General features: G+C 37.1%; 3 protein-coding genes and 1 non-coding gene across 4 annotated transcripts in view; all 4 read left to right on the forward strand.

The window, feature by feature from the left end:
• LOC136804983 (choline dehydrogenase, mitochondrial-like) overlaps positions 1–23,471 on the forward strand; it is a 291,737-nt gene that overhangs the window by 184,273 nt on the left and 83,993 nt on the right. The window lies entirely within an intron of this gene.
• Positions 4,478–11,346, forward strand: LOC136804979 (large ribosomal subunit protein uL29-like). The gene is made up of 3 exons (XM_067061510.1): positions 4,478–4,587; positions 8,183–8,319; positions 11,098–11,346. Exons 1-3 carry the CDS (start codon positions 4,585–4,587, stop codon positions 11,327–11,329), a joined length of 372 nt encoding a protein of 123 aa, XP_066917611.1. The 5' UTR covers positions 4,478–4,584; the 3' UTR covers positions 11,330–11,346.
• On the forward strand, positions 10,763–10,830 carry LOC136804996 (small nucleolar RNA SNORD49). The gene has a single exon (XR_010846326.1). It is a non-coding gene; the product is annotated as a small nucleolar RNA SNORD49 (small nucleolar RNA).
• On the forward strand, positions 16,755–23,289 carry LOC136804896 (uncharacterized). The gene is made up of 11 exons (XM_067061406.1): positions 16,755–16,818; positions 16,966–17,150; positions 17,669–17,778; positions 18,261–18,499; positions 18,882–19,801; positions 20,581–20,719; positions 20,994–21,190; positions 21,448–21,557; positions 21,811–22,049; positions 22,258–22,458; positions 22,631–23,289. Exons 1-11 carry the CDS (start codon positions 16,755–16,757, stop codon positions 23,287–23,289), a joined length of 3,063 nt encoding a protein of 1,020 aa, XP_066917507.1.

Genomic DNA, 23,471 nt, shown 5'->3' on the forward strand with positions numbered 1-23,471 from the left:
CATAATGGCAGATAATTTTCTGATGAGAAAATGTGTGGAATTTGTTGATGCTGATGGCTTGTTGATTATGTAAAGAGAAAAGAAAACAGGTATAGCTTTTTCAAACCATGGAATATCGAAGTTCCAGCTACACTGTTAAACACCACCTGGAGAGAGACACCATAGAAAATGCTCAAGTCAATTTGTATTCATTCAAAGATTGTATGTACCTTAAGGGAAGAAATTTTTGCAGTTTTCGCGGATTTTGCCTAAAACCGCAAAATTTAATTTATTTCACGCATTCCCCAAAATTTGTACTATTTCAAGCCTTAAAACAGGTTTTTTGCTTATTTAATAACACTTTTGGTCAAGAATATCCTGCAACCGCGAAATTAAATTCCCGCGAATTTTTCCAAAATCGATGAACTGCGAAATTAAATTCCCGCGAAAAAAAATAATTTGACCAATCGCGAAATTAAATTCCCGCAAAAATTTCTTCCCTTTAAGGTATAACTCCCAATTTGCCATAACCATCGATAGGAATCTGACAGGATATCATGGTTAAAACTAAATTATGGTGTTCGTCAAGGTTGTCTACTCTCTCAGTGAAAATTCCAAGCACTTTTCTAACTCAACTTTTGTACCCTTTTAGTACTCATATATGTCTGAGATTTTAGTACTGACCCCCCTGGCAGTCTAAGCTTAAACTCTTATTTATATCAGGAAGTTTATATTGAAATCTGCAATAAAAAAGCATCTTCAATTTAGGGGCGACGTCCATATTCAACCCTGCCACGCGTAACGGGAAAAGACCGTTAGTGGGTAGGTATATCCCACTTGTGAGAGTTAACTGTGGCAATCATGACCAAAATAAAATGTTCTACTCAATATCCAAGAAAACCCAATAATAAATTCTTACAAAAGCTGAATATTTCTAGTAGTTGCCTTTGTTTCTACTTCCACGAATGCGCTTTTCGTTCAAATTCAAACTACCGTCAATCAATTTCTTCGAATACAGTTGCGGTGTTGATTTCTTTTTCCCGCGCGCGTAGGAAATTTCTTTTACCAAAGTGACGTAATCTATCTTTGAAAGGGCCAATCAAAATGCCGTCCGCCAATTCTTTTAACCTTCTATTTGAGTAATCGAGACTTGTCTCTATTTGGTTTTTCTTTCCCGATTTTCACTTGCACTCGCATTTCCAATCGCACTCAGTTTTCAGCGTAGTGGATGGCCAAGTTGTGAATAAATTTATGAGAGTTGAGAAAAAAAATGAAACATGTTTACAGTGGTGGGTAAAGTGTTGGATTTTGGTCTTTTTTGCAAAGACCGTTAAGAGGGTGTGTAGGTATGTTTGAAAACTATCGGTCTTTTCCAGTTACGCGTGGCAGGGTTGAATATGGATGTCGCCCCTTACTGAAGAAAGCAGGATTTTGATGCGAGAGTTAGATTGTCAACAAAGTGCCGTAAAAAATCATTGAATAAAAGAAGAGCTTAAATATTTTCATTTTGAAGAATAGGTACCTTATTGGAACTAATTTTCGTGGGAACTAATTTTCGCGGTCGAAAAAAAAAATCCGAAAAATTGCATTTCGCGGGTTTTAATTTTCGCGTCTTTTTTTATTCTGGAATTTTCGCGGGTTTTAATTTTCACGGTTTTGCCCTTTTTTGGACAAATTTCTTTCATTTTCCTAGGGATTTTTCAGATTTTTCGATAAAATTGGAAAAAATTGTATTTCGCGGGAATTAATTTTCGCGGTTTTCAACTCTCAAAATTTTTCGCAGGATCAAATTTTCGCGATTTTGACGAAAAACCGCGAAAAGCGCTAAAATTAAAACTCGCGAAAATTAGTTCCAATAAGGTACAAAAATAGTGAAACATAGAAAAGTTTCATTTTTCATTGTATTAAAATTGAAAAAATGGGGGATTTGGAAAATTTTCTATGTTTAGTTTTTTGCCCAAACCCCTGTAACCAGTCAGGACCTCATTTCACTTTATCGATATTACGCAAACGGCAGTGTGCGCTAAATAATCTTGGTTTCGCTTTTGATTTCAAGCAAAGGTCTTAGCAACAGGGCGCGCGTACATAGAAACGGGGCTGGGTAGAAAAATCTAAACATAGAATTCAAAAAAAGTACCGATCATCGTGTAGAGCACTAAAAAATACCCCCTTTCTATGTTTAGTTTGTTCTACCTTGGATTGTAACTGAAAATATCTTCAAAAAACCCTTCGTTCGCTATCAGCCGCGCGGTAATCTTTGCCCGCTTCAATTCTTAGATAATGAATAAGAGAGGTGCGCTTAGCTAAGCCCTGCTCGCGGGCGATAAATTTATGTTTACTTATCTTGTATATTTTAGTGGTATTTATCCAATGAAAAGGATGTTGACAAAATATGCACGGGGCTGACAAAATATGCACGGCATTGATTATGACATCATTAAACATGTCAATGTCGATTCAACGCCCGTTAAAGAAAATAATTCGTAGATAGTTCCTTTTATCTTGAAATTTAGAAATACAAACAAAAAAGATCAAATTTAATATTTGTTTCCTATCTAGATTATATTAGCGTTAGAATACGGTAAATTTTCACGAAAAATATTTCGCGATGGCGGTACGCCCAATCGCTCCCACGGGAAAGTTCCAATTTTTAATTATCGGGAAATCGGGGAAACCGGTTCACCACGTGGATAAAAAACGTACGGAATGAAACCTGACAGAATGCTTCAACCAGATTTATTCAGATAAAGCTATAAGAGGTTCATTACTTGTGGATTTTAAAACCTTACATAACCAAAAACGAAAGTTGTTGGGAAGGAAAGAGTAAACGCAAGACAGAAGGTTTGGTTGTGTTGATCAGGTATGTTTTTATTCTATCCGAACTAATGTTAAAAAAGACCAAAGAGGTCCTGACTGCCTGTAACTATGGGCGAGCACCCTGTTGCTAAGATGTTGACTTGAAATCGAAAATGAAACCACTCAAAACAAAAGTGAAATTGGCCCGTACTTGAAATCCCGTAATCTTGATATACAAGTTTATAAAGTAAGTCTATGCTGCCTCTGGAAAAGTTTGTCAATTTAATACCTATAAAGATACAAAACTATAAAAAATCTGAAGTTTTAAAGCACTTGCACATGCTCAAAACAGCAAAGATAGTTAGTATACTGTTTAAAAACAGACAAAAAACAAAGAAAAGAGCAACATACAACTTCCCTCTCACCCTCCCCGCCCCCGCAAAATGTGCAAGCATAAATTTCAAAAAATTCTCTTATTTATGTTCATTCTGCTTTGTCATGATAGGTACACCTAATTCTCTATCATTAAAACAATATCTTTTAAAAGATATAAGTAATAAAATCCCAAATACATGATGCATGTACTGAGACGGTCAAAGCAGCAGTTGAGAAATTTTTCGCTCAGCTGGGTTTAACCGTGGCACACTAAGACCGCGAAGCATAATATCCTGACCTGTTAACATACTATTGACTCGTATTAGGCCGTAGTATTAGTATACTACCAATGTACTACGAGGCCGTAGTATACTAAGAGGTGAAGCGCATGATGCATCCACACCTCGCTCTCCGACCTCTCCCCTCGAACGCCATATAACGAAGTAGAGTGTAAATGTGCAAATAAATAGAATCTAAAAACTTATTTCGAGAAACTTTTAGGTGTGAGAAGAACAAATCCCAGGGAGGGGGCACTGGACTGACGGTATGTGCGGGCCAAAAATTGGCTTTTAAAATTGCACCCTTACAGCACAGCAAAAATCGGGGAAAATCATAACCTCTTAGAGTGCCAAGGGGGTTTCAGGAAGTACCCGGTTTTTCCGCACTAAAATTGTCTAATTTTCCGTCTCCGTCAGGGAACCCAATCTCCGTAATTCCGTCTAAATTTTCACCAAATTCTGCCACTCCGTCCGAAAAAAAGGGCTGATTCCGCTCCTCCGCCAACCATGAAACCACCTCCCCCCTAGAGTGCATTTCCCCCCAAATTTTCAATCCTATTCGTGTGAAAAATGGTCAGAATTCTAGCATTTTTGGGCAAAATATCTAGATTTTTCAAGAATTTTCGGAAATTTCTACCCTTACAGTACATCTCTAGTTTTTCCAACCCTTAACAGGGCCTAACAGTGCATTATAAACATTTAGGAAAAGGTACCCTTAGGGCCCGCACATACCCGTCGGTCATTTTGCCCAGCTGCCCCCCCCCCTGGGGACAAATATCCTAGGGCTCAGCCCTGCAGCCGTGAAATTTTCTCAGGAAACGGTGAATTTGTAGATTTTAGGGTACTCTTCTCTTTAAAGAAGTAAAAATTTGTTTAGGGACATTTTTCATTGTTGAGGGCAGGGACCCTTTAAAAGATGTTATGGTGTTATATCTTAGTATAATACTAAGATAATAGGCAAGGTCTTAGTATGCTACGGTTAAACACGACTGCGACCACTTCTTGTTGGTTTCTTGTTTGCTCGATTATCCATTTAAATTTACGATACTTTCATGCCGATAAGGAGGGCAATCGAGACCAAAAATAAAATACATTGCTTGAAACCACCACCGAAGTTCCTTTACATTTTATTTCTCGTTAGAAACTTGTCTGGAAGATGGTAATGAATTTAAAATATCCTCTTATATCTCTGGCACCCAAGTCCTAGCAAAAGGAATATTTAGCTTCAGAAGTCATTCAGTTATTCAGCTAGTATTTTTGTAAATTATTTTCCCAGTTGGAAGAAAATTTAAGCTGGAGAGACGTCCTTATTGACCAGCTATGTCATAGTGGACCAGTAGCAGTAATTGAAATCCAAACGTAACACAACATTTTACAGTTCATCATCTTGGTTACAGTTTTATGCTTAACATTTTCAATATTATCAAGTTTATGTTTGTTGATTTATACTGCTGATTTACTATGATTTATAACCATCATAAAAGTGCGCATTTGGTGTTTTTGCTGTCCAACTTTGTTTGGGATTATTTAGGAAGTTAGCTTTTCAGGCTTATGCAAATATATTAATGAATAGGGAAAGAAACAGGAAATATGGCGAGTTTCAAGCAATAAGCCTTCAAATACAACCAAAATACAGATGCCAAACATGATCTTGTTGACGCCCCAGGCTATCATCCGGTGTTAAAAGTTTTTGAAATTATGTTGAGACAAAACCATCTGGTGTTACACTACTCAAATTATTCTTCACACTGGACAAACACTGGGCTTTCTTCCTTCCTCTGGCCTTGTCCCCAGTAATTACATTATTGTTCACCCTCCTTCCACCATTAAATGATTTTTTGTAGCATTTTAATTGCATTTCTCATGAAAATATACTTATCCAATACACCTTTCCCGTATTTCAAATTTCTCAGAAATGGCCCGGGAAAATGTGCGCTCCACCGTTGTGTATAAAATTGTTTGGGAGGTAAAAAACGCGTTTTTGCCTGCGAGGGGTTAGGGAAAGTGGGATTTGAGCCTCTTACTTTTGACAGCAACCTTCTTTTGGCAAAATATTTTCAGGGTGGTATAATATCATGAATAGATTGAACATACTAAAATTTGAGGGGATTTTGTTCGACAGAACTTAAGAAAAGCTCAAAAAACCAACTTTCCCTAAGGGAACGCAGGCAAAAACGGGTTTGTTTACCTCCAGAGACCAAATGGTGGAGGGCATCAAAATAATGCGCGCGCATTAGTTTTACGAATTACGGGAAAGGTGTATTCCCAAATGAGACTTCAGTTCTCCACCAAGATTCAAACTCATCTAGTTAATTACTAATTTTACGTCGTTATGACATTTTAAATTTTGAGAAAGATGCAAAAACATGCTATGTATAAGAAATTGAATATTGACACAAGAAATTTTTAAACTTCAACCTCAAAAAATCCACCGTGCCACCAAAAGATTTTCATACCACAGTGGAGCTATGAGACTCACGTCTAATATATGTCAATCTCAGCTCTTCTTGGGGAAATATTGGAAAGATATTCCCAGTTCAAAATTTTGTGTCATTATAAGCATTTTGTCTGATCGTCTGATGATGTTTTTCTCACACCAGATTTCATAAATGTATTTGCTTGGTATTCTAGCATTTATTTTCAAACTTTTAGCCAGCAAAAAAGTACGATCAGAAAAAGTTAGAACTTTTTAGAAATTAGAGTATTAATCATTTTTCAAAATTAGAGTCCTTTGCGCCTCCATGATAGTTGTCCTTTGCGGACAAAGCCTGTACATTGATTGTTTTCTGAAACAATAGAAAGACAATACTTCGCTCTCCACCGTTTCATTCGATGTTTATCCAGAGTCTTATAATAAATCCATGCTTTCAGGAAATGGAAGTTGACATTTAAAAAACTGGAATATTTGCTTACTGACCAGTACTGACCCTATTTTTTCCGAAGTCTTTTTTTTTAATAGGTCAGAGGATGCTAAATCAACTAATGAATTTAATTTATCACAATTGTTTTTGAATAAACTCATTTATTATATATTGTTGCATCAAAATAAAAAAGATTTCGGACCATTTATTTTTTGAAAATTGAGCTATGACCAACACTTTAGACCCCATTTTTTATTGATTTTTTGGTTTAAATCCATCAAAAACTAACCTAAAGTGACCTAATTTAAGATTTTAGAAAAATAAGAATTTTACTTTTCAGTTTATTTTCAGGGTAAAAAATCCTTAAGTCACTTCGGTTTAGGGCAAAAAAGCCTTAAGTCCACTTAAAACTTTTTTATTTTGATGCAAAGATATACATTTTTAAGCATAAATTCATTTGAAAACCTTTCCTGGTCAAAACTGCTTCATAATTCTCTAAATCTAAACTATTTTTGTGTTGGGAAATTTTCAGTCTCAATCTTCTTGCATATTTTATGAAAATATTTATGTTGCGTTTTTAAATCAATCTAAATTCTGTCTCAAAATAATTTGCAGCTGAGACAAAAAATGGCTGTAAATTTTGATAGAATTTGAATCAAGTTGCGATTTTGTGCTCGTTGAAAAGATATTTGTGAGTGGAATATTATCAAGCAAAAACAAATTGAAAAAAAAAGAAAATGAAAATGAAAAATGAAGAAGAAAAAAATCAACTTCTTGTAGAAATGTGGTAAAATTACCATTTTCACAGGAGTGATTCTTCAATCTTAGATCATCGTCACTGTGAAAAAAATTTTTAAAAATATTCATTTAAAGGGAACGACGCATGGTATATTTATGAAATGCTGATCTAGCATCCATACGGAGGAGTATTTAGGAGTGCTGGATCATAACAAAAACCAAAAGTGACTTTATTCCAAAAAATATATTCAAAAGAGTGAATATAATTTACTATAATGTTCAACAACAACACAAAAAGACTTACATAAAACTGAAAGAAAAAAAGAATGTCTTTTTCTTTTGAATGAAATCGAGTGTTTCTATTTTTAAATGAAGACATTCTATTGTGAATTTATTCGAAAACTTCTTTGCAATCTTTTTGTTTACATTTTGTCTTCATTCACTTTCGTTTACTGTTGAAAACATAACAAAGTTTTAGCTATACTCTTAAACCGCGTATAACTGTCGGTTAAGCCAATCAGCTTTCGGGCTGACATCAGCATGTATTTCAGAGTATACCATGGAAGTGCCACCAAATCCGACCCCTACTATAAGTATAGCGCTATAGCCTTTAATAAAAATATATCAAACAAAGTTTATGGCTAGTCGACTCTATAAAGTACTATAAAGTAGTAAAAAACAACAAAAAAACAGCCCTTTGTCGATCAACCAATAACAAACTTTGTTTGATATATTTTTCTGTACATGAAAAATTGGCAAAAATCAGCCCGTTGTTTTTCCAGTGTCTATAATAATTCCATGCTGAAAGAAAAAGCTGGTTAAAACAAGTGGTGAACTCGTATCTTCAAAGTAGCACACTGAAATAAAGATGTATATGATTGCAGTCTAATAGCTCTTTAGAAAATAGTTAAGAGTACAGTAAATGCAGAGTGTTCAGAATTATAGTTTTTAAATATATTTTCATCATAATATTAGAGAACATTTCCTTTTTAATTGGCACACTGTTTGTAAAAACCTTTATTGAAGTGATTTGTAACTATTAGAAACAATGGGCCATTCCAGTTTTTATCTGTTACCTCCCCCCTCCAATTTTTAAAAACCGTTATTCATATGATAATGAATGGACTATATATGTTTACTCTTTTTAACCTTCAGGCCAAGGTCAAGGCTCACGAGTTACGAGGAAAAAAGAAGGAAGAACTCCTTCATCAACTCAATGAGTTGAAGACTGAATTACAACAACTCCACGTTGCTAAAGTTACTGGTGGTGCTCCATCCAAATTATCTAAAATGTAAGTTGTCTTAAATTGCAAGAAGAACAGATATTTAAGTTAGCCAAATGATGACTTATGATAGGAATTGCGGTCTGAACGACAATTGAAGCCAATCATTTATGTCTGATGGTTGTCTTATTTTTTGTCTGTACAATCGATATTGATTGGTGTTGTAATTTTTCATTTTATTTTTTTGGCATATGCAAAGTTTGTTTTTCTTTTAGAATTCAAGTCACCTTAGAAACTTCAGAATTTAAAAAGCGCAGTCTCGCAGAAATATCATGGTTTCAGCCCATCCCCCCAGAAATCTGAAGGGCACCTAGGCCAAGTTAGTAGTAGGGGGCTAATGTTGTGCAATTCTTTGGGGTTACCTATTCATCAAGGGTACCTAGCTGTCTTGATGGAGGCTCTGGGGGCTGGTTATATTTTCCAAATCGAATATTTCAAATTATTGAATTTTTTTACCCCAGCACCTAGTTTCCCATCCAATTTTTCTTTCGTTTCCCATCACGCCATCTTTTGCTATATTTTTCTAATGTGATTGTTTTGGTTTACAGCTGCCATCCTTATAGCATAACAACAAAGCTTATTAGCAGGCGTTCATGTGTGAGCGCTTCCCATGCTATCATAGAGAAGCTAAAACGTCAGGATATAAGAGCCACCCCAAAAATCATTTTGGGAATGACAAATGAACGAAAAGTGTCAATTCAAAAAAATTATCGGCTGAATAGGGGTACCTAACTCAAAGCAATTTCTCAAGGGGACCTAACTCGTTGGGGTACCATGCTTTAATGGGGGCACCTGAAAAGTGGGCTGAAACCATGAATATAGCTTCATCATTTAACCCTGTTGTTTAAAAAATTTACAGTTTGCACAATTAGGCGGTCATCTAAAAAATGCTCTGTTCGCGTCGCAACGGGTGTTAAAAATGCAAGCGGGCGGACGGGCGGTCAAAAACATTCCCAGGTTTTTTTAATCACGCCAGTAACTCAGGGGCGGGTGGTAACGCGAGCAAAACAATTTTTTGATGGTCGTCAGAGCAATTGAGAAAAAGGCTATACTTTAAAAGAACAAATCGCTTTTCCCAGATTTTTTTCCGCATATCCGCACTGGAGGGAAATGGAAATCAGCGGAAAATTTGATGCGGGCGGGTGACGCGAATAGAACAATTTTCGATGACCGCCTTATGGCTTTAGAAAGAGACGTGTACTCTTAGGTGCCCCCCCCCCCATTTATTAATTTTAAAGAATATTTTCAGTTGGCTAAAAGAAGTCCCCTTATTTTGCTCCAAAAAGCCTGATTTTAGCCTATATTTACCTTATTTTTGGGTTTTCATAAGTACAATTTCCAACCCCCCGCAATTAGCCCCCCCCCCCCCCCCCCCCGTTTTGAAATTTCAAAAAATTTTCCAACCCCCCCCCCCCCCCGTTTATTCGAACCCCACCGTTTATTTGGCACCTAAGAGTACCTCCTTGTAAAAATAATTTTGACACATTAAGATTTAGGCTCTAAAAAAATAAAATGAACAAGAAAGATCTAGAAAGAAGCCTTGAAATATTCCGCTGGAGACAGATTGAGATCATTTTTCCAGTGAGGTATTACTTTCAATAATCGTCAGCCGTGCAAAATTACTCGAATCTGATTGGTTTAGAGGAGTGCAATTAATCGTTAATTGCACTATTACCACTTTTTGCACTCTTCGGCGGGGGGACACTTTTGTCCCCTTATTCTTTTCTCTCCCAAGTCCTGTGTCTGAGACTTTTTTTTACTATATAATAAAAAACAAAGAAATTTTACGTTACAATAGCTTCTTTTAATTGAAAACAAAGAAAAATTACACCGCAATGTTTTCTTTTTAAACAAAAGAAAAAAAGGAGGTTTTCGAATGTTTATAAAAGTTAGAAATAGATTCTTTTTCAAAACTATTTACTGTCGATTACCTCGGAATCGTATGTTTTGTCGTGCAATTAACGATTAATCACTCGTAACAAAGGAGAAAATACCGTAATTTGCACTCAAAGGAGAAAATACCGTAATTTGCACTCGTCCTTCGGACTCGTGTTACTCGTGATTAATCGTTAATTGCACTCCAAACCATACGATTACTAGTACTTATATCTTGTCTCCTTTATGCAATTCTAACTTTTACAGTGCCTCAAAATTTTGCATATTTATTTCGACTTTTTTAACTATTTAAAAAAATCAGGGAAAATACGTTATTTTGAAATTTCATTTAACTTACTTCTAGGCAAGTTTTTTTTTCAGACATCTTGGTCAGTTAGAAAAGTATGTTAAAAGGAATGCACTCCAAATGTCATTTATTTGGAACAGACTTTAATTAGAGCCAGATTCACAGTGGAGGGGTTGCCTATTGATGTTTAGTTACGAGGCCTCATGATATAAGTGACTTCAAAGCCCACGTCCATATTTGGCTAAACCTTGTTAGAAAAAGCCTACCAAACCAAATGATGACTTTTGATAGGAATTGCCGTCTGAACGACAATTGAAGCTAATCATTTATGTCTGATGGTTGTTATACTTTCTGTCTGTACAATCGATATTGACTGGTGTTGTAATTTTCATTCTATTTTTCTTAAATTACATGAAGAGGAGAGGTTTAAGTCAGCCAAATGATGACTTTTGATAGGAATTGCCGTCTGAACGACAATTGAAGCTGAATTTTTAGTCTGATGGTTTAACTCGCTTTCATATTCACTATATTCGATATTCACCATTCTTATCGCTATAGACAATGCTTTTCTTTATTCTGAAACATTTCCTTTCCTTTTTTTTCAGCAAAGTTGTTCGTAAATCGATCGCCCGTGTGTTAACCGTCATCTCGCAAACTCAACGTGAGAACTTACAAAAGTTCTACAAGAACAAGAAATACATTCCTCTTGATTTACGTGTCAAAAAGACCAGAGCCCAACGAAGAGCTTTGACGAAAAAAGAAGCTGCTAGAAAAACTCTACGACAAGTCAAGAGAGACTCTCATTTCAGTCTTCGAAAATATGCTGTCAAAGAATAAAACCCTTCCAGAATAAATTTCTTGTTTCAATTATATTGTCTACCTTTGAAATGATTCTACTTGAACCTCGTTTTGTTAGCTCTCGCCTCTTTCTCCCGTGATTTTGGACGTCCATCACGATCATTAGTGAGGTTAAGTAAATCGGTAAAATCACGACGACGAACGAAAATTTAACAGGCTAGTGAGTTTCAACCAATCAAATTTCGTATTTCCACTAGCCTATTACATTTTTCGTCCGTCGTCGTGATTATCTTGGTATACTTAACCTCACTAATAGCGAGTTTATGTATTCGAGATAAATCGAGGGGGGCGGTATAAAGCAAAGCTGACATAGGACCGAAATCACCGTCCACTTTGCTCGACGACGGTAAAAACACCAAAATACCGTCGTCTGTTTAAGTGAGCAAAGGTGATATTGAGCCGTACATGAACTATCGACTTTGTTTTGTATCGATTTCACTTACCGTCGCCCTCGATATCCTCCGATACATAAACTCGGTAATCTTTCACTAGTAGGGGGAAATTTGTTCGGTTTTTTTAGGTCGCTCGATTTTTTTAGTCAAAGCACTTGTTATACATTTTTGGAAAGCTAAGGGGTAGGGGAATCAAAATAACTTGGGGGCCAATTTTTTTTCGGACACTTTGGTGTGATTTTTGGACAAATACGACAGTCTCAAGCAAAAATTTATGAAAATTTTAGCTTGAGAAAACGGAGACCTGTTGTATATTTTTGGAAAGCTCTCAAAAAATTAAGATTAGTGATATATTATACAACAGGTCTCCGTTTTCTCAAGCTAAAATTTTCATTAATTTTTCACCCTATGATTTTTGCCTGAGACCGTCGTATTTGTCCGAAAATCACACCAAAGTGTCCTAAAAAAAATTGGCACCCAAGTTATTTTGATTCCCCTACCCCTTAGCTTTCCAAAAATGTATAACAAGTGCTTTGACTAAAAAATTCGAGCGATTTTACAAATTTCCCCCTACTACACCGTCAACAAATCTGAAATGGAGGATCGAAGGCATCTTTCTCAAGTTTGGGAGCGGGGGCTTCAGCACAGATCTCTAAAGCCCGAAGGGCTAGATTTGCGGCTTTTATCGAAAAGTGAAGCCTAGGTTTGGAAGGATTTCCTACCAAAGTCACGTGACTAAAATATGCAATTTCACCGGTTTGAGAGATGTGAAATAGTGTTTGCCGCCTACTTTTTTAGATCTCGCGCTCCGAAAACAATTAAAATGCTAGATCCTATCCACCGGCACAAAATTTAAAAAGTCAAATTTTTGCTGGAAAAAGCTTAAAGTTGTCTATCTAGCCCTTTGGGCTTTACAGATATCTGTGGGCTCCAGTTAATTTTGGTGCACTCTCGGATACCTAATAGCCGTGTGTTTAAAATCTCAAAACTTAGGAATAAAAATGTCCTGGGTGGACCATTCTAAGTTTAAGGCAAATTATGGTCAGATTTTACAAATTGTACACCCTTAAAGTCTACTTTTTCTCATCTTTGCTCATTTCGACCCTTACAGCGCACTTTGGGAAGCTTGGAAAAAGAGCCGCACATACGGTCGGTCGTTGTCCGGGAGAGTGGTTCTCAAGTTCAAAGCTTTCTTTTGAAGTCATAAGTCATTTTTGACGTCAAAAGGGTTCCTTAGGCGTTTTTCGCGAGGTAGCGACATTTACTTTCGCGAATTTAAGAACAAAATATTTTTCACGAATTGGGTGACCAAAATAAAAATTTTCGCACGAAAAATGGCTTAAAAGTGACAAATGCTAGTTGAATTATTAAAAACTGGTATTATAAGACTTCCACGAGGCATCAAATCAAGCATTGTTTTATTTTTAAGATTTTTCACTAAAATCTTTTTGAAGAGTCGCTCAGAATTACAGTATGTGGCCCCCAAAACGTCAATCAAATCTAATAGGGAGAAAAACTATGAACATATTTGTGCTTTTCCTTAAATTTACAACCCGATGGATGTAAAATTTATGATTTTTACAAAATATTTCAAGATTTTCGATGATGCAAAGTCCAAACTGAAAATTTAGAAATTTTCAAAATGACAATTTTGATAAAAAAAAATGACAGAATTTGCCGTTTTTGCTGATTCAGCGAAAAATTTTATAATGTTAATTTTTTGTTATAAACTTGTCTATTAAGTCAAGCTGGTAGGAACGGAATTCCAAGATTTTTTGTTGTTTCTCATATTTAGAATTTTCGGTTTTATCAATGCTGGTTCTAGGAACCCAAAATACTGGGTTGACCTTTAAGATGCTTTATCTTTTACCCATCTTCTAAAGTCACAGATATATCTGCTTTTTCTGAAAGGCATTAGATGTAGAAAGTTCCCGGGGGGGGGGTACTAGGGTTGGCGAATGAGGGGTATGTGCGGACGGAACCTCCGAAAACCGACCCTTAGAGAGACTTTTTGAATTTTTTTTTTCGATTTTTGAAAAAAGTCATACCCTTAGAAATAATTTTTTCTCTGGAAATCAAAAAATTTCCTAAAAATCCTGAATTTTCCGACCCTTAGAGAGACTAATTTAAAACTTTCTGATTTTCCCGACCCTTAGAGAGACTTTGAATAGTGAAAAAACGACCCTTACCGTCTGCACATACCCATCATCTATTTTTTCCTAAGTACCCCCCCCCCCCCCCCCCCCCCCCCGGAGAAAGTTTCATATACCCCCTTTTCATAACTTATTTTCACAATCCAAGGAGCTAGAGTGAGTTATATGCAATTTTGGTCTAATTTTGGTGTTAAAATATTTCCTTCAGACGCAAATATGTTATTTTGAAGCTGTCTCAAACCATCAAAAACATGCTCATTTTTAAGTATGACCATCATTCTTTCAAAATAAACAAGAATTGTCTAATTCTGATAAATCTACAGGTCAAAATCCTCATTTCAATGACGACCTACGTTTTTGGGCCGTCTTCCTATTTTTCGCAATAATTTCTGTTAGGACAATTGATAGAAGTCAGTAAAGCTAAAAGTCATTTTCAAAAAGCAAATTTTGACTTCAAAAGTTTGGAGCCAAATTTAAAAAGTTACATACATCTGTTAATAGGGGGGGGTTCATGGTTTGCGGAGGAGCGGAATCGGCCCTTTTTTCGGACGGAGTGGCGGAATTTGGCGAAAATTTAGACGGAATTACGGAAATTGGGTTCTCTGACGGAGACGGAAAATTAGACAATTTTAGTGCGGAAAAACGGAATTTAGCAAAAAAATTTGCGGAATTTCGGAATTGGTAAAAGATATTCAAAATTTGCGGAATTTTCGACAAAAATATTGAATTTCAAAGGAATTTTCGGTGACGGAATTTTGGTTCAATTTAAGACGGTTTGACGGAAATCGGAGAAAAAATTGACGGAATTGCGGAATCGGATGCCCCCTGAAACCCCCCCCCCCCTTAATAAACGGGGGCATAGATAAATCTTCAAATTTTAATAAATGGAAGAGGGATTGGATTGTTACTTCCAAACAGGGGGGGGGGGGTATCGAGTCAGTGTACTGGCCCATAGCTATGGTGGGGTGGTGTATTTTTTAGGTTAAATTGAGTTAGTACAGTGTACTAAAAGGGTGGTCCTCTGAGAAAAACACAATGAAAAAGTTAGTACAGTGTACTAAAAGGGTGGTCCTCTGAGAAAAATACAATGAAAAAGTTAGTACACTGTACTAAAAAGGGTGGTGTTCTTTATTGATACACACTGAGAAGTTAGTACAATGTACTAATTTCAGTAGTAAAAACACACAAACCCAGTGAATTCCCATGTATATTTGGCATAATTTGCCAGGTCCAAGCTGGTCCGAGACGTTCAAGTCAAGGCTGGCTAAGCTATACAAATTGGTACACTGATTTTCTCACAATGTTTCCTGTTTACTTGATTGGATTTGTTTCAGAGTCGCAGCATGCGCAAGTGGAGACCGGCCTTAAATTCCAATCTTGTTTACGTTTTCTTTAAGGCCATATCTACATTATGGCAACAACAAGAATTTGAATGTGTAAACGTTCGAATCGAAGCTTTCAAGTTTTATAAAAACAAATCCGCTCTATTGTTTTATGTTTTTTAGTAACCTTGTTGGATTGATGTTAATTGAAAAAAAATCTGTATACAAGTGAAATCACCGGGGGGAGGGGGTGAAAACGACCGTACGTTCTGCCAATAATCAGGTCTCTAAAATCGGTCCCTTACAGTGCAGGAAAAATTTGGCTGAAGATCGATCCTTATAGTGTAATTTTTCGAAATTGTTTGCCCTTTTCAGGGCAAAATTTTTTGAAATTTCTCAAATTTTACCTCAAAATTTTTACACCCTTACAGTGCACTTTTTCCCACTTGATCACAAATCAACCTTTACAATGCACTTTCCAAAGTCCAAAAAACCTACCCTTAAGGGCCGTAGGTCTAGTAGGTCACTTACCTGGAGTGCCCCCCCCCCCATGGTGGCAATTAAAGTTATCTGGCTAAGAAGAAATTAGAACAGTGCACTATAAGGGATGGTTACTAAACTTATCTGATCGAAAAAACAGTTAGTACAGTGTACTAAAAGGGTGGCAATAAAAATCTAGTTGTGGAAAAACGTCAGTACAGTGTACTAAAAGGGTGGTGTCAAAGCCCTGACCGTGAAAAAAAAGTTAGTACAGTGTACTAAAAAGGGTGGTGGTCTAATCTTTTGGAAAAAAATCCAAAAATCAAGTTAGTACCCTATGGTCCAGTACACTGACTTGGTACCCCCCCCCCTCTGTTCCAAAGTAAGGTGATTATAGACTATAACCTGGCCATTTAGAGCAAAATAAAAACATGAGGGACTTTATTGACATCTGAATATATTTTCAAAATTTAAAAAAGGGAGCCGTTTTGGAGCGGGCTAAAAAGATCCGGGAGGGGGTTTGGAGAAATCAAAATATTAACAACCGGAGGAGGGCGTTTATTAAGAACTTGACAGTAAAAGATTTGGATACATATTTGAAATCAGCGAGGTTCAGTGATAAGCAATTTTTTATTGGCATTTTGTACTTGTGTTCCTTTACGGAAACAGTGCGTTGATTTACCTTGTATACTCAGGTGCCGGTCAGAATAGGGGGGTCTAAATACCAAAATAAGGTAATAATAGATATCTTAAACTGGAGATAACTGGAGTCTTCACAGACCTAGATCGAAGGATGATGATGATGATAAAAGATTTCGAAATCAGTAAAAAGGACCCCCATTAAAAATAGCTGTGTCGTAAGAACTGTTTGTAGCAACAATACTTCTTCAGGGAAAACTGTTCGGTTTTCATTAGAATATCAATTGGACTGTATTTAATCACACCATGCATAGTAGTGCTCTTGTGCAATCATCACATACATAGCAACATACATACATAAGGACTTTTGCTCTCATCTCAAAGAATACCACTTTCAGATGTTCAAACCAAAGACGTAATGGAAGGCACTTTTCTTTCAAATATGTTTTGGATGATATTATGTTTCATATTGATTTATACAGGTAGGAAACTTACTTTTGAAACATGCTTAAGTTGACTCTTAAGTCTTACAAAAAAGAATTGTACCATACGCTTTCCTTGGGACTGGCTGAATGTTTACCTTTTCTGCGCTAAGTTGAAACCATTGTTCTTTCTCTCTTCTCAAGCAGTATCTGGTCGCCGTCAAACACCGGAAGAACGTTTACATTCTCATCTCTTTGGAGATCAACATCACGACTTGACGGCCTTCCCTCTGGAGAAAGGATCACTTGATTTGAATTTCCGATTGAAGCTGTTTGGAGCTGACATTGAAACCGACACGGAGACACTTAGTGTTGACGTCAACTTTATCCAGGTAGGTTTGGCTTAATTTTTCAGCTAAGTATATTCATTTGACTATTTCAATCTTCTTCACTACAATTAATCCTTAGACAGGTGACGAGTAGTCTGGAGACCATACTCTGTTACAAAAATATTTCTATCCTGTCAAAATCCCAACAACTTCACTGAAATACAGAGTATGGAATTATTGACTCAATTCAAATCACTTCAAATCACAAAAGAAAAAACCGTTATCTTTTCAAAACAATTTAAAAGCTCGCGCCACTTCTTGAAACAATAGAGCTGTTTGACGTCATACTTTTGTTTATCAAATCATAACAATAAAATATTAGCCAATCAAATTTTGCGCTGATTCTTACATCTTCAATAATTCCCGGCTACTATGTCAAAACTCTGATATTTTCTGCTCGAACTAAATGCTATACCTCAAAACCACACTGACATTGTAGCCGGGTCTCCCAGCTAGGTGACGAGAGGCGTCGTCACAAACACATTGAATCCATTATTGTGACATACATTGTTTTCTTTTAGAGTTGGGCAAACAAACGATTGAGTTGGAATCCGATGGACTTTGGCAATATTACCGATATCAACATTGATCCTGAAGCGGCTTGGGTTCCCAATCTTTATGTGCATGGCAAGTAAGTGAATATATGGTGTGACTTTCGAAGGGCTGTACCACAGTGCAATTTGAAGACAAAATTGAACAGAGAAAAATATGAAAAACAAACATTTTAAGTAGAGATAAATTTCTATATTACACCCCTGTGTCACAGACTCGCTGGGGCCCTAGGAAAAATACCCTAGAATTTCAGCCACACTAAGAAATTGACTTTGATTTCATCCCCATTCGGAATTCGTTGTTTAGAAATTGCACTCTAAAACCATCCTCACTGGATTTTGGGTGTTATATTTTTACATTTTTATCTTCCATCGTTTTTTAACTTTTTGAAAATTTTTGAAACCTTGAATTTATTAACTGGAGATTATCTTTCCATTAAGGCATTACTTTAAATTTTATTCTTCAAGAGCTACTTATCAGCATGTCCTTTGGAACAGACGTTAGGTAGAAGCAATACTCATTGATCAACTATCAGTAAATTTCTCACACCTAATATTTCAGTCTAGAAGAGGACAAAGAGTATAATGGACTCCTCAGTACCCTGCTTACCAAGATCAACCTTCGACACGATGGAGTGCAAACATGGCTTGCACCATCAACCCTTCTTCTTAAATGCGCCATAATTGTCAGCCATTTCCCTTTTGACACTCAGCATTGTCATTTACAATTTGGAAGTTTCGCTTTTGACTCAAGCAAACTAAACATTAACGTCAAACCTCTGGACCTTGATCTTTATGAAGGTATTTTTCATGTTTCCATCAATCCCGGTTTAGTGGCCATCTCACGGGAATAATAGTACCATTGAAACAAGGTAGCGCTCAAAGATGATTCTCACTAAATAATCATAAAATGTAATAAAATCTTAAATTCAAAATATTCCTTTTCCCAGTGGTATTTTAACTCCGAAAGTGGACCAGTGAGACAGAAGTGTATCGTAGCCACCAGGATAAGATAAAGCCAACACCCAGGAAGCACTCATTTTGTACCGTCGTCGATTAAGACCTCTGGAATATGCTTTCTTTGAGTACCCCTGATACCACCAGGATTTTAACTGGTTAAATACTCATATGAATGCAGCCTGACCTCAAAAGTCTCAGTTTCTATTCTCTCTTTTCAAACCAGACAGTCCAGAATGGGAGCTGCTTGAATCAGGGCACGCCAAAGAATACGTCACTTACCCTGGCTCCAAGACGCCGTACACCGACGCCCTGTACGTTCTCAAAATACGACGCAAGGCTCTGGCACCTTTGAAGGAGCTGGTGTTTCCAAATTTAGCGCTCATCACGTTGACTATGCTTGTGTTTGTTATTCCAACGGATGCTGGTGAACGAATCGGATACCTGTTCACCACGTTTCTTGCCATCGCTTTCTTCATGACCGACACTATCGATACTTTACCAAGAAATTCTCTCAATGCACCTTTTTGTATGGTCTTTATGGGTGTCAGTACGTTGAGTCTATCCCTACTGGCCGTCTGCTTGTGCATCGGTATCTCATGCTATTACGCCAACACAAACCTCGTTGAACTCCCTGATAAATGTAAAACGTTTCTGAGAAAGTCTGGCAAGTTCCTTGGTGTGAACCTGAAACGAGAGTTTGATGGATGGCGACACATGTTGAACGAGATTCGAAATTTTGAAGAAGAGAATTTTATTGGAAGTTCTTCTTCGGGTTCTTTACATAAAGAAGTGAAGAAGTTTGCATTGGCATCACATACCGAACATCCCACAGAACGTGCGAAGACTTCATCAGAACAAACACCTGTTCAAACAAGGAAAGACAATTCTCAACACAAGTGTTCCTTAAGCGAAGAAGAAATTGACGGAGTCGATCCTCTTTTTGAGAATCCAGAAGATTTAAGGTCAGTTCATGAAAGGTTGGAGATTTTGTTGTCGACTTTTGAAGAGCAGGATGATAACTCGTGGCGAGAAATGGAATGGTTTCTCTTCTCACAGGCTGTCGATAAAATCTGCTTCGTTATTTTCACGTCTTGTTTTGTGTTGTCCCTGGTCTTCGCTGGTATACATATTTATGAGGTGTACTGATGAACTTAGTCCAGTGGTATCACATCATTAATTTGTATGTAATGAGCCGGAAGTGTACCCATATTCCGTTACTCGGACAGAAAGCGAACAAAGAGTGTAGTGTATTTTATTTTCTGAACAATTTTGTGGAATACACTTCTCAATTTATAATTTTGTAAAAAAAATTTAATTTTGAATTGTGACAATAATATTGTGTTTTTTTTCTAATAAATTTCATTTTGTAAAATATATTTCATAGAAAGTCTCGTCTTTTTCGTAAAAATATTTTGAAATATACGAATAGATGTTTGACATCACTAAATTAACTTTGATATCATATCTCTATAATGATAAAGCGAAGACACAGTTTTGTCATCAAACCAAGGCTTCTAATAACCGATCCGAGAATTGAGATAATAGCCGACATAAAAAGATCAGCGGATCGCTTCGATGTCAAGCTGTGACATTTTGTCATCGATCTCGCATCAAGAGAATGAAACTGGTTTAATAGCGAAATTGTGATGAAGGAGAAAATCATATTTTGAACGTATCGAAAATCTCAATTTGTGACGGACTGGCCATCATTCTGGATGAGATATTTTGACTGTTTTGATTTCAGTTTCTAGGAGAGTTATTTTCTCTCAAGTTGGCAACGAGGAGAAACTACTAATTAAGAAGATTGGCTTGATACTTTAATAGGATTATACATTGAGTGATGTTATCGTAAGATCCTTATCTCTCTACAAAACTTTATTCACAAACATCACTTTTGTTAATTAATGCTTAGAAAGGCTTGAATCCAACTGCTCGAGATCACAAGGAGAATGGCTATACAGAGGTTTCTACTTCTAGCGCTGACGTTCAACGTTTTGTTTCCAATTTGTTACACCGATGATTCACATAACATGCATGAAAAAGCAATGTCGGACGGCATTTGTAAGTATCAAGACTTACAAATTTACTTTTTCGTCTTTTTTACTCAAGAACTTACCAGAAAACATCCCTGACTGATCCCCAACACGAGTAGGTGGGACTCCCTCCTCACTCCCGTCCTCACTTCAATAGTTATCCTGAAAATCAACTTAAAATCTCACTGGTTAATAATTTCTCACTAAACAGCGAAATTGTGATTATAAAGAAAACAATTTTGAGCTGTCTTGAAAATCATCAGGAAGAAATACTATACAAGATTGAATTTTTCTCTTTCCAGCTCCTATCTTCATCACACCAGAGATGTATTTACACGCCCACTTGTTCCCGCGCGACGAGCAGAAGCGGCCGCAACCACAACGCTTTCATCCACATTACGAGCGCCCTGTGCAAGTAAACCTGACCATAGCTCTCATTTCAATCGTGGATATCGAACCTCAAAACGAAGTCATCATCATCAATGCCAACTTTGAACAGGTACTTCAAGAAAGGAGCATATTGTGAATATCTAAACAGTTTTCTTTAATGTATCGACTTGCTGTCTTTGGAAGCTCTTCAATCCAACCTCAGAACAATCGATATCACTCCTACTAAATGATAATGAGGATTTGTCGGTGTCTCGATGGCTTGAACGAAGAGTTTCCAAATTAAAATTGTTTTGAAATAACAGAAAATGAGACAAGAGTAAAAGGAACCTAAACGTTCTTACTCAAACAACTTTTTTTCTTTGACAGAGTTGGTTCAACCCTAGCATGAGTTGGGATCCGCACGATTTTGCTGGCATCAAAAAGATCAACGTTCGTTCAGGAATGACTTGGGTTCCCGATATTTTTGTCCACGCCAAGTAAGAAAATAGCATCTCGTTTGACATCTAGTAACCCGTCTAAATGTACTGTGCACCCCTGTATCCGCACATTTCAGCCAGTTTTTCGTAATCTTAGTTTCCAAAATGGAGAAAAAGTTTTAACTGTTTTGAACTTGACGAATTCTTTGTTCCTCTTGTCAAGAACTAGGGTTATTGACAGATAAAGCGTGGATTCTATACAGTAAATTTAAAGATCACTCCTCCCAATTGTTTTCCATGATTCACCAAACAGCGTTGAAAATGACAAGAAGTACAACGGTCTGATGGATAAAGTCAACACGTACGTCAAAGTCAATCACAAAGGGCTCCATACGTGGAATGCCGCCGTCACTCTACGTATGGGTTGCGGAATGAACATTGAGAATTATCCTTTTGATACACAAAAATGTCCCTTAAGGTTCGGCAGTTTGTCCATGGATGCTACGAGGATGAAATTGGTTCCGAAGCCAATCAACCTGAAGTCTTATGGAGGTAAGTGAGAGCTTTCGGGATTTTTTCTTCTTCTTTTTCGTGCTGGTTGACAAGGAAACAAAGATTTGAGATATTAGATATCACCCTTATGTACAAATTTTAAACCTCTCTTCACGAGGAGGCGTTAAGCTTTCTTTTGAAAATAAATCAGAGCTTTATGGAATATTTGGAATATATGGAAAGTGACATCTTTATCATACATTTTTAGCAAGCCCTGAATGGATTTTCATCTCAATGGATCACGTGGGCGAAGAAAAGTCGTACCCAGGTTCCGACCATCCACATACCACAGCCGTCTACACCGTGGCCATGCGCAGAAAAGCACTTTACCCGATAACCATGCTCATCCTTCCAAATTTAATCTTAGCTGGTTTGACCATTCTCGTCTTCTCCATCCCAACACCAACAGGTAGTCATTCTTTATACATTATTCTTCTTCATAAGCGTATGGTAGTTTGAACATTTACAACGCGGATCAAAACAATTATTCTCCGAAATCAATTCATCAACAAACCTCACTCTGAACAAGTAAAAAGAAGCACACATCATTTGAATTAAATACATTACTTATTTGATTTCAGGCGAGCGAGCGATGTACATTTTCACTATCTTTCTGGCGGTTGCTTGGTACATGACATCGAATATCGAAACAATGCCCAGCAGTTCACAAACAATCCCCCTCTACACCAAATTTTTGGCTATCAACCTCATCAGTTTGTCCTTACTATGTATCAGCTTGTGCTTCACAATCGTGTGCTTTTACACGGATCCACAGATCAGTGACATGCCGGGATGGATCCGAGTCAACATTCTCGGTCACGGTGCAAAGTTCTTCGGAATGGATGTCGATAAAAAAGTCTCTGAGTGGAGAGAAGAGCTTTGTGAGGCGAGGCAGTACGACCACCTGCTCCCTGAAGAATATGAGCCGGACCAGGAAGGGGAGGTTCAGGCTGAAGAAGGAAACGAGAAGGCACCTGGTGATCTGTGGGTAGACTGTAGCAAGCCCGAAGCTGGAGCTTTGATGAACATTTTCAACCCAGTTGAAATGAGACAAGTACATCTGTTGATCGAAGATTATTTGCGAAGGCTGGAAGAGATCGAGGATTCAAAATGGGCGCAAAGAGAATGGGAACTCGTGGCGCAAATCCTGGACAAAGCCTTTCTTTATGTTTTCTCCTCGGCGCTGACGTTAACAGTGGTTTCGTGTTCGATCCATATCCTGAACCTCGATGGATATTGAGACATTGTAATAGAACTTGTCGGAGTTTTTGATTTTTCTAAAAAAGCGATACATTGTGGGATTGTTTCGAGTGTATTACAATAGAAATCTCTTAAGGATTGGGCTTTTCCAGAAAAAAAACCGTATACCCCCTGTTGAGGAGCTCCAACCTTTTGTGAATTATCCCGTTGGAATTCCAGGCA

This window comes from Clytia hemisphaerica, unplaced genomic scaffold, assembly GCF_902728285.1.
Source record: "Clytia hemisphaerica strain Z4C2 unplaced genomic scaffold, Clytia hemisphaerica genome assembly, whole genome shotgun sequence".
NCBI lineage: Eukaryota > Metazoa > Cnidaria > Hydrozoa > Leptothecata > Clytiidae > Clytia > Clytia hemisphaerica.

Excerpts from the sequence above, each read along its gene's own strand:
- LOC136804979 (XM_067061510.1), top strand. Across the intron at positions 8,320-11,097 it reads CCATCCAAATTATCTAAAAT|CAAAGTTGTTCGTAAATCGA; the intron begins GTAAGTTGTCTT and ends CTTTTTTTTCAG.
- LOC136804896 (XM_067061406.1), top strand. The coding sequence starts at position 16,755 with ATGGAAGGCACTTTTCTTTCAAATATGTTTTGGATGATATTATGTTTC. Across the intron at positions 17,151-17,668 it reads TTGACGTCAACTTTATCCAG|AGTTGGGCAAACAAACGATT; the intron begins GTAGGTTTGGCT and ends GTTTTCTTTTAG. Across the intron at positions 22,459-22,630 it reads CTCCATCCCAACACCAACAG|GCGAGCGAGCGATGTACATT; the intron begins GTAGTCATTCTT and ends ATTTGATTTCAG.